The 17320-nt window shown below is 34.8% G+C and overlaps 1 protein-coding gene across 9 annotated transcripts in view; it reads right to left on the bottom strand.

Annotated features, from left to right (window-relative positions):
- Positions 1 to 7135: 7135 nt before the first annotated feature.
- The window catches only part of BLTP1 (bridge-like lipid transfer protein family member 1), a 215204-nt gene continuing 205019 nt past the window's right edge, over positions 7136 to 17320 (bottom strand). For all 9 annotated transcript variants that reach the window (XM_058721464.1, XM_058721470.1, XM_058721463.1 and 6 more), the window contains 6 exons: positions 16927 to 17178; positions 16029 to 16232; positions 14049 to 14243; positions 13498 to 13632; positions 10217 to 10382; positions 7136 to 7874 (listed from right to left, as the gene is read on the bottom strand). In XM_058721464.1, coding sequence (XP_058577447.1) covers positions 7658 to 7874; positions 10217 to 10382; positions 13498 to 13632; positions 14049 to 14243; positions 16029 to 16232; positions 16927 to 17178 — 1169 coding nt within the window. In that variant the 3' untranslated portion in view covers positions 7136 to 7657. The remainder of the gene's footprint in view (positions 7875 to 10216; positions 10383 to 13497; positions 13633 to 14048; positions 14244 to 16028; positions 16233 to 16926; positions 17179 to 17320) is intronic.

Below are 17320 nucleotides of genomic sequence, written 5' to 3' on the forward strand. Positions count from 1 at the left end.
CCAGTGTGGCATTCAAAGCCATTGTTTCCTTGTTGAGTTTTTGATTAGATTATCTGTCCATTGCTGGAGTGGGGTGTTGAAGTCTCCTACTAGTATGGTATTACTATCAATGAGTTTCTTTATATTTGTGGTTAATTGATTTATATATTTGGGTACTACCACATTTGGCACATAAATGTTTACAGTTGTTAGGTATTCTTGGTGGATAGACCCCTTGATTATGATATAATGCCCTTCTGCATCTCTTGATACAGTCTTTATTTTAAAGTTTGATATCAGTATGGCTACTCCAGCTTTCTATTGTTAACCATTAGCATGATAGATGGTCTATTCTGGAGAACGTTCCATGTGCACTGGAGAAGAATATATATTCTGCTGCTTTAGAATGAAATGTTCTGAATATATCTATTAAGTCCATCTGGCCCAGTGTGTCATTCAAAGCCATTGTTTCCTTGCTGAGTTTTTGATCAGATGATCTGTCTATTGCTGTGAGTGGGGTGTTGAAGTCTCTTACTATTATGGTATTACTATCGATGAGTTTCTTTTTGTTTGTGATTGATTTATGTATTTGAGTGCTCCACATTTGGAGCATAAATTTTTACAGTTGTTAGGTATTCTTGGTGGATAGACCCCTTAATTATGATGTAATGCCATTCTTCAACTCTTGTTACAGTCTTTATTTTAAAGTCTAGATTGTCTGATATAAGTATGGTTACTGTGGCTTTCTTTTGTCGACCATTAGCATGATAGATGGTTCTCCATCTCCTTATTTTGAATCTGAAGGTGTCTTTAGGTCTAAAGTGGGTCTCTTGAAAACAGCATATAGATGGATCTTGTTTTCTTTATCCATTCTGTTACGTATGTCTTTTGATTGGAGCATTTAGTCCATTGACGTTTAGAGTGAGTACTGAAAGATATGAACTTATTGCCATTGTGTTACCTGGAGAGTTGGAGTTTCTGTTGGTGTTCTCTGGTCCTTTCTCGTCTTTGTTGTTTGGTCTTTTTTTCTTTTTTTCATCTTTTTTCCCCTGAGAGTGTCCCCCTTAAAATTTCTAGCAGGGCTGGTTTAGTGATCACTAACTCCTTTGGTTTTTGTTTGTCTGGGAAACTTTTAATCTCTCCTTCCATTTTGAATGACAGCCTTGCTGGATAAAGAATTCTTGGCTGCATATTTTTCTGATTCAGCACATTGAATATATCTTGCCACTCCATTCTGACCTGCCACATTTCTGTGGATAGGTCTGCTGCAAACCTGATCTTTCCTTATAGGTTAAGGACTTTTTTTCCCTTGGTGCTTTGATGATTCTTTCCTTGCCTGAGTGTTTTGTAAATTTGACTGTGATATGCCTGTTGACGGTCAGTTTTTGTTGAATCTAATGGGAGTTCTCTGTGCTTCCTGGACTTTGATGTCTGTGTCTTTCCCCAGGTTAGGAAAGTTTTCGGCTATGACTTTCTCATATAACCCTTCTATCCCTTTTTCTCTCTGTTCATCTTATTCCCATAATATGAATCCCCTATGATTCTGATGCTGTTCCTTTTTAATAAGTCACTGATTTCTCTAATTCTTAAGTCATGCTCTTTTGCTTTAGCCTCCCTCTTTTTTTCTGCTTTGTTATTCTCCTAAAGTTTGTCCTCTATATGGCTGATTCGCTGCTCTGCGTCATCCATCCTTGCCGCTGTGGCATCTATTCAAGATGCAGCTCAGTTATAGCATTTTTTATTTCATCTTGACTAGCTTTTACTTCTTTTATCTCTGCAGAAAGGGACTCTAATCTCTTTTTGACCCCAGCTAGTATTCTTATTATAATGATTCTAAATTCTGGTTCAGACATCTTGCTTATATTTGTGTTAAGTCCCTGGCTGTCATTTCTTCCTGCTCTTTCTTTTGGGGTGAATTCCTTTGTGTTGTAATTTTGCAGTAAGAAAAGGAATTAATGAGGCAAAAAAAATTAAAATTAAAAAATTAAAACAATACACACATGCAAAAAGAAACAAATGATGCTATGTCCTCAGTATGTTTTGGTCTGGTTGTTGAAAGGAGCTTTATAGATTAGAGATAAAGGGAAAGTTAAGAAAAGAATAAAAAGAAAAAGCAAAGAAAAAAAAGTAAATGTTTGAAAATTTAGAAAAATGAATACAATGAAATAGAATAAAGTGAAATGATTGAAGTAAAATGGAAATGGAAAAATTTACAAAAAAGTTAGAAATATAGTAGAAAATTAAAGAGAAATATTAATAAAATTTGAAAATAAAAATAAATTTCTTCTCTTTCTGTATTCAAGAATAAAAGAAAAAGAAAAAAATTGAACAGATAGACCAGCAAACAGCCTGAAATACTGAAATTACATCGGTATCCCCTAGAAGTCAAACTATGAAGCACTTAACAGTTTGTAAACTAAGCAGGCAGAGAGACTTGTGGTATTCCTGAAGAGCAAGGTTGGTGCAGTTGGGCAGGGCTTAGTGTAACGGCTCTGTTCTCCACTAGATGGCACTGCTTAGTTTACTGGGTTGGATTGTAGTGGCATTGTGTTACCTGTAGTTGTGTATGTGCATGCGTGGGAGGGGTGAAAATGGCGTCACCCAGCTACCCAGTCTCTAGTATCAGAATTCTGTTCTCTTCAACCAGCTTTTGCACACCCCTCCTTTGTCCCGGCTTCCGTCCACTTCCTGCTTTTACGCTGTCCAAAACCAAGCCATCACGTTGCTAGGTGGCACCTCTCTCCTGAGTTTTATCTCAGATGCAGCTGTACTTTCCAACCCCTCACTTCTGTGGGACTGCAGCTTTGACTCACTCAGACCTCCTGGGGAGGGTCTCAGCAAGCAATGGCTGGGTGCCCGCACACCCCCAGGAATGTTCACAGGACCATGCTACTGCTGATGCCCAGAGACTGCAGCTGGGTGCCAGCCAACCCCAGAAGAAGTTCACGTGGTATGTAGCAGCAGCGTTTCGGGGATTATAGAAAATCACAACACACATCTGGTGCCAGGCTTCCCCCTTAATTTTTTTGTTCCAGCACCAGCGAATGTGGTGGTTCTCTAGGGTTCACTGGGACCTTTGCCTGTGGAGTGGCCACATAGCCTCGACCAAATGTCTCCCCAGCAGGGGAACCGCCCCTCCCCATTTGGCCTGAAGACCCCTTGGATCTCTCTGCTCCTGGGCTTTGCCCTTCCCACCGGAGCACCACCAGGTATCAAGCTGCGGAGTTTCAGACTGCGCTCCCCGTTTATCTTAATGGAATTTAAACCCTCTCCTTTCTCCATTCTCCCTTTTTTTGTTCAGTCCCTGCAGCTGTTTCCACTTTTCCACTTTCTCTTCAACTACTTTGGAGCACAGGGTGCTTTTCCCCTACTCTCCCCCTGTCTCTGCCCTCTCTTCGTAAAGAAAAAAACAGCTCCCTGCCTTCTGCAGCTTCTCTCTCTCCCAGTTTACGTCTCTGTGCCATGTACCTGCTGAGTTCTGTGGTTCAGGTTGTTCAGATTGTTGTGTTAATCCTCGAATCGGTTTTCTAGGTGTGCAGGATGGTTTAGTGTTGATCTGGCTGCATTTCAGTGATGAGAGATGCAAAAAGGGCCTTTCCTGGCCTTGAGTTGCTTGACTCTGGTCTGCACAGGTAAAGCAGACAAAATTCACAAAACTTGAATTTATTAGTTTTTTCAATTGAGGACTATCTAGCCATTTAACACTTTTGGGTAAGAATACTATGTTCTTGAGGTCTGAATTGAAAAACAAAAGAGATTCTCAACAGACTTTAGAACATGTGCAAGTGACATGAGATGAATATCTAGCTCTCACTGTGCAGAGGGCACAAGCATTCTGGCAGTATCATTTGTCATAGAAAATGACCAGAATACTCAGGTAACCAGGTTTACTCCAGTTAACTTCAGAAGACACCATTCCATAATAAAGATGGAGAAATTTGTAAAGCAGTTCTATTTAGTATGGCCCATGGACTGAGGCCACTCCATGAATTGTCAATGTTCTGTTACTGTTATTTTGAAATTCTTTAGGGATGAGTAGAACTCAACACTTCGGTGTAATAATAAAATTGATTCTAATAATTAAAAATTTGAGCTTGTATTTTATATGTCCTTGAGCATTTTTTAAATTTTTTTATTTTGAATAATTGATTCATACTGTATTTTATAAGTATTATGTTGGTAGTTTAGATTGGTACTTCATAGATTTGGTGTTTCACATGGTAATTTAAAAAAAAATTATTTTTTACTATAGCTTGTAATCACAGCTGTGAAGGTTTTGTTAAATGTTATTGGAATTTTACAGAAAACCTGGATGTATCATGTGATTTCCTGGAATAGAAGAAGATAATAATTTTGATAGACTGGAAACCTTGTAATCTACATAGCTGGATGCATCTTGCTTCATTTAAGAATATTAGACAAACATCATCCTTACTATTTTTTTTTTACAGTTGCATATTATTCCACCAAAAGGGCCTGCCATATTTTATTTAACCTGTCTTTTGTTGAATGGATATTTGAATTGTTTTCAACGACTTATTACAAATAATGCAAAAAGTATTCTTACATAGTTCACACACATGAAGATACATCCTGCAGTGAGAAGGCAAAGATTATATGCCTTTGTAATTTTCATAGCTCTTGCCTAATTTTTCTCCATGGGGGTTGTTCCAATTTACATTCCTACCAGTAATACACAAATATAGTTTTTTTTATAGCTTTGTCCAGTGGAGCCACAGAAATTTTGAAGTTACAGATTTAAATTGCCCTCTTCTTTTTAAAAAAATTTAAAAAAAATATTTGATTTAAATTCCAGTTATCATACAGTGTAATATTAGTTTCAGGTGTGCATGTAGTGATTCAGCACATGCATACAACACCCGGTGCTCATCACAAGTGCACTCCTTAATCCCCATCACCTATTTCACCCACCCCCCACCCACCTCCCTCTGGTCACCATGTTTGTTCTCTTAAGAGTCATTCTCTTGGGGTGCCTAAGTAGCTCATTCAGTTAAGGCTCAGGTCATAGCTCACAATTCATGAGATCTAGCCCCACATCTGTTTCTATAATTTGACTAATAATTTATGGTTGTTTCCATAATTTGGCTCTTGTAGATACTATAAATATCAGGGTGCATGTATCCCTTTGAATTAGTATTTTTGTATTCTTTGGATTAATACCTAGTAGTGAGATTGCTGGATCATAGGGTAGTTCTTTTTTTAACTTTTTGAGGAAACTCCATGCTGTTTTCTAGAGTGGCTGCACCAGTATGCATTCCACCAACAGTGCAAGAGGGTTCCCCTTTTTCCACATTCTCGCCAACATCTGTTTTTCTTGTGTTGATTTTAGCTGACAGGTGTGAGGTGATGTCTCATTGTAGTTTTGTATTTCCCTGATGATGAGTGATGCCGAGCATCTTTTCATATGTGTGTTGGCCATCTGTGTATCTTCTCTGGAAAAATGTTGATGTCTATTTTTTAATTGGATTATTGTTTTTTGGGTGTTGAGTTGTAGAAATTCCTTTATAGATTTTGGGTGCTAACCCTTTATCAGATATGTCATTTGCAAATATCTTCTCCCATTTCCTAGGTTACCTTTTAATTTTGTTTCACTGTGAAGAAACTTTTTATTGTAATGAAGTTTCAGTAGTTGTTTCCCTGGCCTTAAGAGGCATATCTAGAAAGAAGTTGCTACAGCCAATGTCAAATAGGTTACTGCCTGTGTTCTCAAGAATTCTTATGGTTTCATGTTTTTATCACAGTAAAACATTATCACAGTGCTAGAAATCGAGTAAGTTTATACTTAGATCATTTTTTTTTTGTTAGCTCATACGTCAATAATATATAAAGCCATGGGAAATTTTTAACATTTATAACTAGCATACTGTTTCTTTAAAGCAGAGAATAAATACCTGGAGTAGGACTCAAGGAACTAATTTCTTTTTTAGTTGGTTTTATGAAGTAACTTTCTGGTAGTTTATCTTAGACACTAGATCCATATTAGACATAGAATTTGCTTCTCTGGTAAACCTGACCAGTAATTATGTACATGTAGCCCCCAACTGTAATGGTGATGCAGAAAACTGGCAGATGATAGAAAAGATGGTCTAGCAGAAAGAATATGAAATTATGACTCTAGATACTAGGCTTTTAGTTGTTACTAAATTGCTGTGTGATAGTAGTTAATTCCCCTACCAACACTTGTGTGTGTGTGTGTGTGTGTGCGCGCGCATATGCAAGAGGCTCTTCTGTAATTATTATTTTTAATCTGTCAGACACTTTGTTGTCTACCTTATGCAAGAGTCTGCATCACGGGCTTTTTTGAGGCATTTTCTAGCTCTAGGATTTTTCAGTTGTACTTTTTACCCAACCTTTAAACTGACTGTACAGCCTTGGTTAGATTTCAAACCTGAGTTGTGGGGGCATGGGGGGAGGAATATAGTTGATTATAAGTACTTTTGAATATTTCTTTAGTTTGCTAGTCTTCTTAAAATCTTATTATCCTTCTGCATGCATACTATATATACATATACATATATAAAGCTTATATATATAAAGTTTTTAAAAAGGATACACATAAATTTACATACACAGTATAAGAACATAACAGCTGTGTACTCACCACTAGTTTAAGAAATAGAGAAGTGCCTGGGTGGCTCAGTTAAGCATCCAACTCTTGATTTCAGTTCAGGTCATGATCTCAGAGGTTTGTGGGATTGAGCCCCTGGTGAGGCTCTGTGCTGACAGCATGGAGCATGCTTGGGATTCTCTCTGTCCCTCCCTCTGTCTCTTAAATAAACTTAAAAAAAAAAAAAAAAAGAATAATGGCATGCCTGGGTTGCTCAGCTTGTTGAGCCTCTGACTCTTGATTTCAGTTCAGGTCAGGATCTCACAGTTTGTGGGATTGAGCCCCAAGTCAGGCTCTGTGCTGACACCATGGAGCATGTTTGGGATTCTCTCTCTGCCCCTCCCCTGCTCTCACGTGTGTGCCTTGCTGTCTAAATAAATATATATATAGAACAATATCTAAATTTAAGCCTCTGCTGTGCCTCTTCCTGATTGCATCCTCCTTGAGCTAATCTTTATAAGGATTTCATTTTTGCAAGAATTATAAAAATAAGCTATCAAAAGAAGAAAAGACCCCCAAACTACAGAGTGAAACCAATTATTGTGACTTTATTACAATAGTTACAAACAATATTTTAGTGGTATTCAATCATATCACAATTACTCAAACTATATACAAATAGGTATTTATACAAGGCTACCTTTTAAAAAAAGAAAAAACAATTAATGACCAAAAAAAATCACATTATCAGCAAGATTTTTCCTAAAAGTTATGGCCAATATCAAAGGAAATTCACAGTTACTCTGAAAATATTTTAAAGATGGAGGAATCATATTGCACATAATACAATTATAAACCCTACCAAGCAGATTTATATATTTTAATCTAGTTTTTCACAAAATTTACATTACCATGCAATACTTCACTGTATACAGAATGGTGGAACTAGAATAAACAGATTAACTTACAAACTCTCAATGTAATGACCACAAAATTAGAATTATTTTAAGTTATATTGGAAATAAGTGTACTATACAAAAAGAAAAAACACTCCAGTGTAATAAAACTTAACGGACACAATCACAGTTTGTTCACAGATGAGTTACTTTTTTAGTGTTCTTCTTTGTCTTTTCCTTTCTTTTCCTTTTCATCCTGTAGTGCAGTACCAAGTTTTTTGATAAGAACTGAGAGAACCTTATCAAGTGGGTCCATGACTCCTCTTTGAAGCCATTTAGGAATTGTAGTCCTGGCATGATGGAAGCCCAATTTTTGAAGAATATAATCAACACCTACTGGATCAATCTTTCTTCCAGTCCAAGAAATTAATCTGTAAGTATAAATAATAGTTATTTGGGAGTACAGTGCCCTAACACAGTCCTGAAGGTAGATTCAAGAACATCACTACACCTCCATAATATGCATAGGACAAAATATTCTCAGTAGGTGCATTTGAGTAATCTAAGCTACAATTCCTGGGTTCACTATAATAGCATTCAAAAAATGTGATTATAAGCATCCTTGACAGCAGTGGACTAAATGCATCTCATTTTGATTTAGGCTTAAGTTACAGGGTCATCTTAATATTTAAAGAACATCTGGTTCATTCTAAAAGACGTTAACTTGATGGCAGGAATCCTTTTACAAGGTTTACAGATATAAAATTTATAACCCTGTACACTTAAAATACCTTACATGTTTTGTCAGTTTTATCTCAATAAAACTGAGAGTACAACATATGTGGCATAATGGTGGGGGGAAAAAGGCTAAAATGTATTGTTTGCTATGGGCTAAACGTGTCTGAAGGACACAGTTTTTTCCCTATTCCTGGCATTTCCTTCCTTAGAGAGGAATAGCCATTTGTGAAACACTACTGACCTTTCTCTGCTCCCTTATTGATGATTTATCTGTTTGACAAGTTAACAGAGGAACCATATAGTGTAGTTTAGTGCCCTCTTCCCTACCTTCTCTTAAGAGCCACTCATTTTGATCTGTCCCTTCACGCAATAGGTTTCTCAAGGACAGACTCCTAAATAGGTTAACCCAAGACTGTTCATGGCTGCCTGTAGCTAGGTGAGTTCACAGAGCTGTCAACTGCACAATTCTGGTGTACACCTGCCTCCACCCTGAGTTCTCCATCATGAAGGCCCTGTAGGTAAGTCCAAACTTGGACTTTGTAGTAGAAAGCCATTGTTTCCAGACATAGAAATCACATTCTCTGTTATGAGCCTTATCAGTATTAAAACTGCCATTTTGATTTGCAGCTGCCTCTCTCCCACTGTATTAATTGCTTCTGAACTTGGGAAGGGAAAAAGAGGGTATTAAAAGCATTGATCTGCTAAAACTCTAATAGTTACAAGCATTTTGCATTAACTCATTTAACCATTGTAACAACCCTACAAGGTAGGTAATACTGTTTACCAATTGTTCATATGAAGCAACTGAGGCAGAACTAGGTTAGATCCTCTGGCCAAGATAATTTAGTTACTATGCTATCTGTAAACCTGGACTTAGAGCCAGAGCTCTTCAACATGCTCTCCACCACTTTTTAACTTTTTAAGTTCAAATGAAAAGGTATTTAATTTCATCATAGATTTACAAATACAAAACAAATTTTCTAAGTAGTTTTCTGCATTAGAACCTCTGCAATATTTAATTCTGTTCCTGAGCACTGACACTGTTAATACTTTTCACGAGTATATGTACTATTAATTCATACCAAATTTTATTGAATACAAATTAGCACAAAGTCACTACTTTCTGTTTTTACAAGAGTCTACTGTATAATGGATATTTTGTTAGTTTGGAATTATTTTGTGGCATAAATATGTCTGAATAACCTTATCTAAATGAAATCTGTATCATTATGCAGAAATATGCTAGAATTTTCTTATGATGACCTTTTTTTGATACCATTATTCCATGATTCAGACAGTTAAGATTTCATTAGCAAAGCAGATGAAAGGAAAGGGAAAAATGATAGGAAGGTCATAAGTGGTAATCATAAACAAGGACACACAGTGCAAGTATCACTAGTTAATAGCAGCCATTATAAATGTAATTAAAACTAGAAAATACTACTGACATTTTAATATGAAAGTAAGTTGATGTAATTGGCATCATGATTGTATTAGAATATGACTCGGTAAATGAACCTGAATCTGACAGCATTAAAGTCAACATTTCAGGGATGGTTCTGAATTGCTTAGCATGCAAACTATGACATTGCAGGTTCTATTACATTGTCATGACATATGTGAGAAATTGTAATAATTCCTTAATGATAATGTGTGGCTGCTACTGTATCTACCCAAACTTAGTAACAAAAAAGTTAACTGTAGGTACCTCAAACACCTGAAATTAATATCCTGGTAAAAACATAGCAGCAATGGTGGAAGTAGAGTTACTCTCATATTTTAGTGATTAACTGGAAGAATGTTACACAGTGGAGGATGCTGAGCTATTTGCAGTGTTTGTGCTTCTTTTGCCCTGACTAGAAGAACTTAAAAAAGCAGAAAGGAGCAGAAAGCATAGCCAGAAGTTAGAGATGTTGTAAGTAGCTAACTTCTAAAAAGTTTTTGGTAAATCATATTTAACTTACTACATCATTTATAACCTTTTTCTCATAATAATCCTGTAGGATATAGGTAAATATATATACCTTCTACTTACCTAAGAGTGGGTTCTAGATGCCATGTGTTGCACATAAAATCTCTCCAGTCCACAGTAGTATAAGTGATGCTGTCTTCTCTGTCTTTGTCAGAGGAATTGTCATCATGTATAATAATTGGACTTTTTTGTCCTGGTCGAGTAGATAAAATCCGAGGTGGAAAAATGGCTATGATGAAAATCATAGATTAATATTGCAAGTATATAATAAATTTATCTTAAATCACCATATGAATAGTATAATTAGTTCCATTTATCATTTTACTTATGAACTGGCCAAAGCCTCATTTAATATTTCTGAAAAACTAGTATTTAAAAATAAGCCATAAACAAGTGCCAGTTATTGGTATTTCTTAAAGAAAGACAGTATTAAAGTTAACATGTCATATTTTTGAGGAATAGCATATATTTTATATATATTTCTGTGCTTAACACTAATAGTAAAGAATGACAAGATTTGACAACAGGCATGGGGCACTAAAATTGACAGTTAAAAGTTTCCTAAAGAATGACTATAGGTGGACATTTTAAATAGCTTTAAATGAGTGAACTGTATTATATGTGAATTGTGTCTCAATAAAGTGTATCACTCAGTAGTTTTAGGATGTAAATGTCTATATATATTTGAACACTGGTTCTAAGCTTTTTACATAAGCAGCCTTTCATTCTTATAAGTGAATACTCAAATGTTTTATGAAAGACAAGTTCTTTTTAAATTGGTGATCATAATATATATAAAATCAAAATCAAATCTGAAATATAGTCTTCATGTAATGTACTTTTAATAAATTTGTGTAGCCTGTTTTTAACTTTATTATAGATTAGCAGCAGGGTGACACATGGACTGGGAAAGAGCTTAGGAATAAAACTGTACTTATTGTCACACTATCACACCACATAAGAATATAGGCAGTTACTGCCTGCTCAGTTGCTCTGCTTTTATTATTGGTAATGGTTATGGTGCTATAATTGATCTGATGTTCTAGAAATATGTTGATTTGGTCTAGTCTTACATGCTGTTAATAATATTCTCTGGCATGTTTATACTTATTTTGGTCAAAACTAATTTCTTTTAGTTTTTAATAACAAAATATAACCATTAAAATATTTTTATTTATAACTGAAATCCACATAGAATTAATAATAACACTTGGTTACTGTAAGTCTGATAATCAAATTCCCATTTCCTCTTTCCCATGAAATGATATTAAACAAGTTTGTGTTTTTACTCTTAATTGAAAAATAATTTACATATATATTAGGTTCGGGTATACAACATAGTGATTCAGCAATTATATACATTTTGAAATGCTCACCACAAGCAGTGTATTAAAATTTTATTGATTATATTCCCTATGCTTTACTTTTCATACCCATGACTTATTTTATAACTGGAAGTGTGTAGCTCTTAATCCTCTTCATCTGTTCCCCCTATCTTCCCATTCCTCTCCCCTTTGGGAGCCACCAGTTTGTTCTCAGTGAGTCTGTTTCTCTTTTGTGTGTGTGTGTGTGTGCACAACAGTTTGTATTTAAAGATTTTTAAAAATAATATGCACAGTTCATAGCAGACCAAGACAAACACAGTATTTCGTGAAGTGACAAAGGTTTCACATAACTGTGAGAAAGAAATCTGGCAGGCTTTTATATACAGGTATACTAGAAAAGAATTCTGAGCTTCACAGATTTACTTGGAATATTTTTTTTTTTCCACATTAAGTTCAAATGTTAAGGCAGAGAGAAAAACAGGAGGATTACAATAGTGCCTGTTATATGTTGGTGCTATAAGTGAAGACTGGATCTACTTATATAAAGTATTTCCTATTAAATGATTTCAGTCATTTAAGTTTCAACTCCTGTCTCATAGATTTCTTTCAGTCATCATTACTGATTTTACTCTCACTGAATTGTTGACACATCTAGATTTAATAGTAATGGAACAACAATTCAATCTGTGCTATGCTGCTTTTGCATTTTTTTTTTAATAATCTGTTTTGTTCACTCAAACATTTATCAATCATGAGGCTATTTTGAAATACTGCTAGAAAAATTTTATATTTATTCATGAAGAAAATGAAGTATTACAGGGTGATCTAAACAAATAGCATGTATTCTAAGCAATTAAAACAAAAATCACATCCTGGGGCACCTGGGTGGCTCAGTCGGTTAAGCATCCCACTTTGGTTTAGTCATGATCTCATGGTTCATGAGTTTGAGCCTCACATAGGACTCTGTGCTCACAGCTTGGAGCCTGGAGCCTGCTTCAGATTTGTGTCTCCCTCTCCCCTGCTCACGCTCTGTCTTGCTCTCTCAAAAATAAACAAACATTAAAAAAAAATTCTTTTTAAGAAAATCATGTCTATTGTTTTACCACTATATATTCATAGGTTTGTGCAATAAATACTTATTGGGTGAATAAAGACTATATATTTGGAAGGCATTCCATATCATTACATTTCAGACTACCTCATTCTTTTCAACAGCTACAGAGGATGGAATGGATTCTATTATATCCATTCTATATGGATATTAGGGTCACCACATGTTCCTTTAAACTTAAAAAAAAATTTTTTTTAATGTTTATTTTTCAGAGAGAGAGAGAGAGCGAGAGAGGCTCCAGGCTCTGAGCTATCAGCACAGAGCCCAACGCAGGACTCGAAATCATGAATTGTGAGATACTGACCTGAGCCGAAGTTGGATGCCTAACCGATTGAGCCATCCAGGCGCCCTGCCATTTGTTTCTTAATGGACAAACATGTAAGTTTCCAGTGAGTAAACCAATATTAGCTAGCTCATAAAAACAAAACCCCACCAATGAGGTCTAAATAATTTATTTCTAAAAAGATAATGTTCTCTGAATTCTAAACAGACTTATCTACTTAATTGAGTTTTCCCAATTATGTTTATAACTCATGCTACTTTATTATGTAGTTGTTTCTTTAGCCATTTCACTTTGACTAGCAGTGTTTCCTCAAAGAAATGTTCTTTCTCTTCTTTCTTTCTTTGATTCTCCTACAAGGCCTGATAATGTACATAGCTTATATGGAAACATTTGGTAAAGTAATAAAACACCATTCAGTGTGAGGTATATTTTTACTGAGTGTCATGTACATAGTAGATAGTCTGTCACACAGTTTTACCAATATATTTCATTGATACATACAACTCATAAAGGACGGAGACACATTCCAGTCATTTTATCATTAGACCATAAAAATCCATATAAATGGCACTGACAACTGCCTTTCCTGAAGCTTGAAAGAAAGAAAAAAGAATATGCTACCCACCTTTTTCTTTTTCTTTAAGGTAAGCTGACACTAAATCATGAAGGAACATGATGAGCTCAGCATCCATAGTCACACAAATGTGATCAGTGAACTCTGTCACCACACTGCATTCTACCTTCGGCTTCAGGTTGGCATCTGCAATGGCAAAGTTCTATAGTAAAAGACTTAATGAAAGAAGTCCCTTTCTCTTAATAAGGGATTTTACATGGGTTCATATAAATGAATCCATTTAAATGCAACTACAGAGAAATGAGTAGTTTCTGTATGTGACTTACAAATGATGATAATTTACTAAGCACTTTCCAAATATGTACCATTTATTCCTCATAAAAACCCTATGAATGAGGTCCTGTTATTACTCCCCATTTTCCCAAAGAGAAAGAGGTACAAATGGATTAAATCATTTTCCAGAAGCCATATAGCTGATAAGAAAATTTGACTAAGCAAATCAATTTCATTACACTATATTATTACACAACCTGTGTGAACACAGTAATCTGAAGTTCCTTTAGAATTTTCTTAGTAACTTTAGAAACTATTTTTCTACATACCCTGTAATGAAGGTTCTTGTGGCTCTTGAACATGAATGGATTTAAATTCAAGCTGCATCCTTGGTAAAGCAAAGATAGTCTCTGTTTCATGATTGTAGCTAGAACCTCCTCTGAATCCACTCAACAAACTAGAATTCTTCACTGTAGTACTATTCTCAGTATTATTAGCATCAACATTACGAAGCAAGTTTAGCTCTACGTGGATAATAATAAAGACAAAAGGAATAAAATTAAACCAGTAGACATTGATAAGCATATAATTTTCACAGAATTTTTATCATTTTATCATTTTATCATTTTAGAAATTATCATATCATTTGGAAAATAATGATTCACATTTTAAAAAATAGAGCCATATAAAGCTTTGGTCTATTTAAATGTATTTATCTATTTAAATATATTTATTATCTATTTGTTTATATTTACAAATATAGTAATATGTTTATATATGTACAGTTTTATTTACATATGTATATATATACACATACACATATATAGTGTGTGTGTATATATATATATATATATATATATAGTGATTCTATCACTGTTCTCATGACTAAAGCTTTATAACATGACTTTGGATAAGTCTAATATATTTTTTTATTTCTCAAACATTAAAATGAATATTATTTTTAACTAAATTCATGTTTAAATTTAAGAGTTTAATTAAGCTCAGAATTCTCCATAGATTGAATACCTTACTCTTTTTTTTAAGAGTACATTATTTATTTAAATTCAAGTTAGTTAACATACAGTGTAGTACGGGTTTCAGGAGTAGAACCCAGTGATTCATCACTTACATAAAACACCCAGTGTGCATCGCAACAAGCGCCCTCCTTAATGCCCATCACCCACCCACCTCCCCTTCAGCAACACTCAGTTTGTTCTCTGTATTTAAGAATCTCTTATGGTTTGCCCCCCACTCTCTGTTTTTAATCTTATTTTTCCTTCCCTTTCCCTATGTTCTTCTGTTTTGTTTCTTAAATTCCACATATAAGTTTCATTCATATTGTGAATACTTTACTCTTAAGAGAATTTGCAATTAAATATGTTCCTGACTTTGAAATCAGGTAGAAGTTCTGATTTTCTCCAACATATGTGCTATGGTTTTCTTATAAAAGTTAATAATTTTTTAGGTATATAGGTAGCAGTGAAGTTTGCTAATAGCCCCAACATGGTATACCAGCCAAAAAGAACTCCCTCCTCCAAAAATTCTATTGGAAGATAGAATAGTCAATACAGAATAGTCAATACATACATAATCTTCTAATTTACTTCCTTATCCTTTTCTTCTCAGATTATTTTCAACAGTCTCTAACCCCTGGGATTACCTATTCCATAGTAACTTTTTCAATGGGACTTAAGTCATCTTTACAGTTTTGAAAGATGGTTATTTCTGTACAACATTCAAGTCTTCACGGGTCTGAATCTAGTCACCTTTCCAGGACAGATGACATGATTGGTAAAAGCCAGTACTATAAACTTGAACACAAAAACAACCACAAAAGAAGAATTTTCCTGACCACATTATCACAAGATTGGTGATTCTAATCAAATGGAAAAATTCACCAAAAGTGCTCTTTTTAAACTTATTTCATAGGAATATTATTATTTAGCTTCATTTTATACCAACCATCCCAAACCTTAAGTTTGTGGCATTGTATTACTTAGTTGTGTAATAACTTCACCAAACCTCTGATATTTAGCATCACTACAAAAATATTTTAACTATAATAAACTTCATTTATTTAAACCAACTTTATTTTTGAATGTTTTCTTACATCTAAAATAGTGTCTAGTTTTTGAGATGTTGCACAACCAGGGTGGTGAATCATGTACAACATTAGTACTTATGTCATCAGGAATAAAATGAAACTGATTTAAAATAAATGAAAATTCTCCCTCTAATTAAATTCTAAACACAGGTAACAGGGCACCAAATAGAGAAAACAAATCTCTTTAAAGAAATAAACTTTTAACCTTCATTTCTTGTGGCTGTAACATAATTGAACCATTCTTTCACACTTGCTACTCCATGGGGTGGATTCTCATGGCGACGCCTTGTTATCTTAGTTATTGTTGCCATAGGACTTTCCAAAGCACCACATGGTTTGGTAACCATGGTGTTATGGCCCAGATGAAAATCTAGCGTTTGTACAATATATGTAGAATGATCACTAGACCCTAGAAGAAAAAAAAGGTTTCTTAATGTTAACAAGCTATATTTAGATGCAAGAAAATAGTTGTGGCTTTAGAGCAATAGACTTAAGCTAACTCGTACGTAAGTACGAAACAGTGTAAAACTGAAGAGTAAGTGAGAAAAAAAAAATCACAAATAGGTTTTCTTTCTTTTAGTTATAACTTGATTTGTCCCCAGTAAGATGATGAGCATCAACCGTTTTTTCTTTATTATTAAGAAACCACAGATTAGGAAATTAAAGCTAAAAGGAAGGAGGTTTATCACTGTAAATAGAGGTAAAAGCATAGCCTTACCCATAAAAGTTTTATAATAGTTTTGACTGACAGTTTCCTTAAACTACCACCATGTGTCTTTTATCATGTTTTTATAAGAAAAATTTACAATAACTTATTATGACTGTGGCCAGACACAGTGCAGAAACTTTAATTGCTTAAGAAACAGAATAAGATGGCAAGTTCAGAAGTAAGTGCTTAAGCATGTCCCAGACTATATTGACACATTGGCAATGAACTCCTTGACATGTCAAGTACATGAGAACAAACAGGGTTGGACTTCAGTAATATAAGGAAAACATACAAAAGATACAAGAAAGCAAAATTATTCTGTCGTTTATATTCATATCAGAAAGGTAAAAGTTAATCATAAGAAAAGGTAAAAGTTACAAATGTGTCCATTTACCATCTTCCCAGATTTTCTGAGCTTCAGTCCAAAAAGCAATATTTGGTTCTTCTAAGTGAAAAAGGGCCCAGGATTTTGAACGGAAATTTGGACCATGAAAACAAGCTAGTGTCATATGATTTCCATGTAAGCTCATTGATCCTCCAAACTGCATTCCATTTTCTGGTAATGGAATCTGAAATAAGGATATGTGGCATCCCGATACCACCTTCAATACTCCAGGCCAATGTCGATGATGAGCTGCATCAAGCACTGCAAGAAAACCAAAAACCACTTATCCTCAAGTGCCTCTCAAACATCCTGAATGGCAGGTGGAAAGGCAGCAGGTGGCTATTTTCTACAGCTGAAGTGATGCAGGTAAGGGATGAAAACAATCCAACACCTGGCTAACATT

Source organism: Neofelis nebulosa, chromosome 3 (assembly GCF_028018385.1).
Source record: "Neofelis nebulosa isolate mNeoNeb1 chromosome 3, mNeoNeb1.pri, whole genome shotgun sequence".
NCBI lineage: Eukaryota > Metazoa > Chordata > Mammalia > Carnivora > Felidae > Neofelis > Neofelis nebulosa.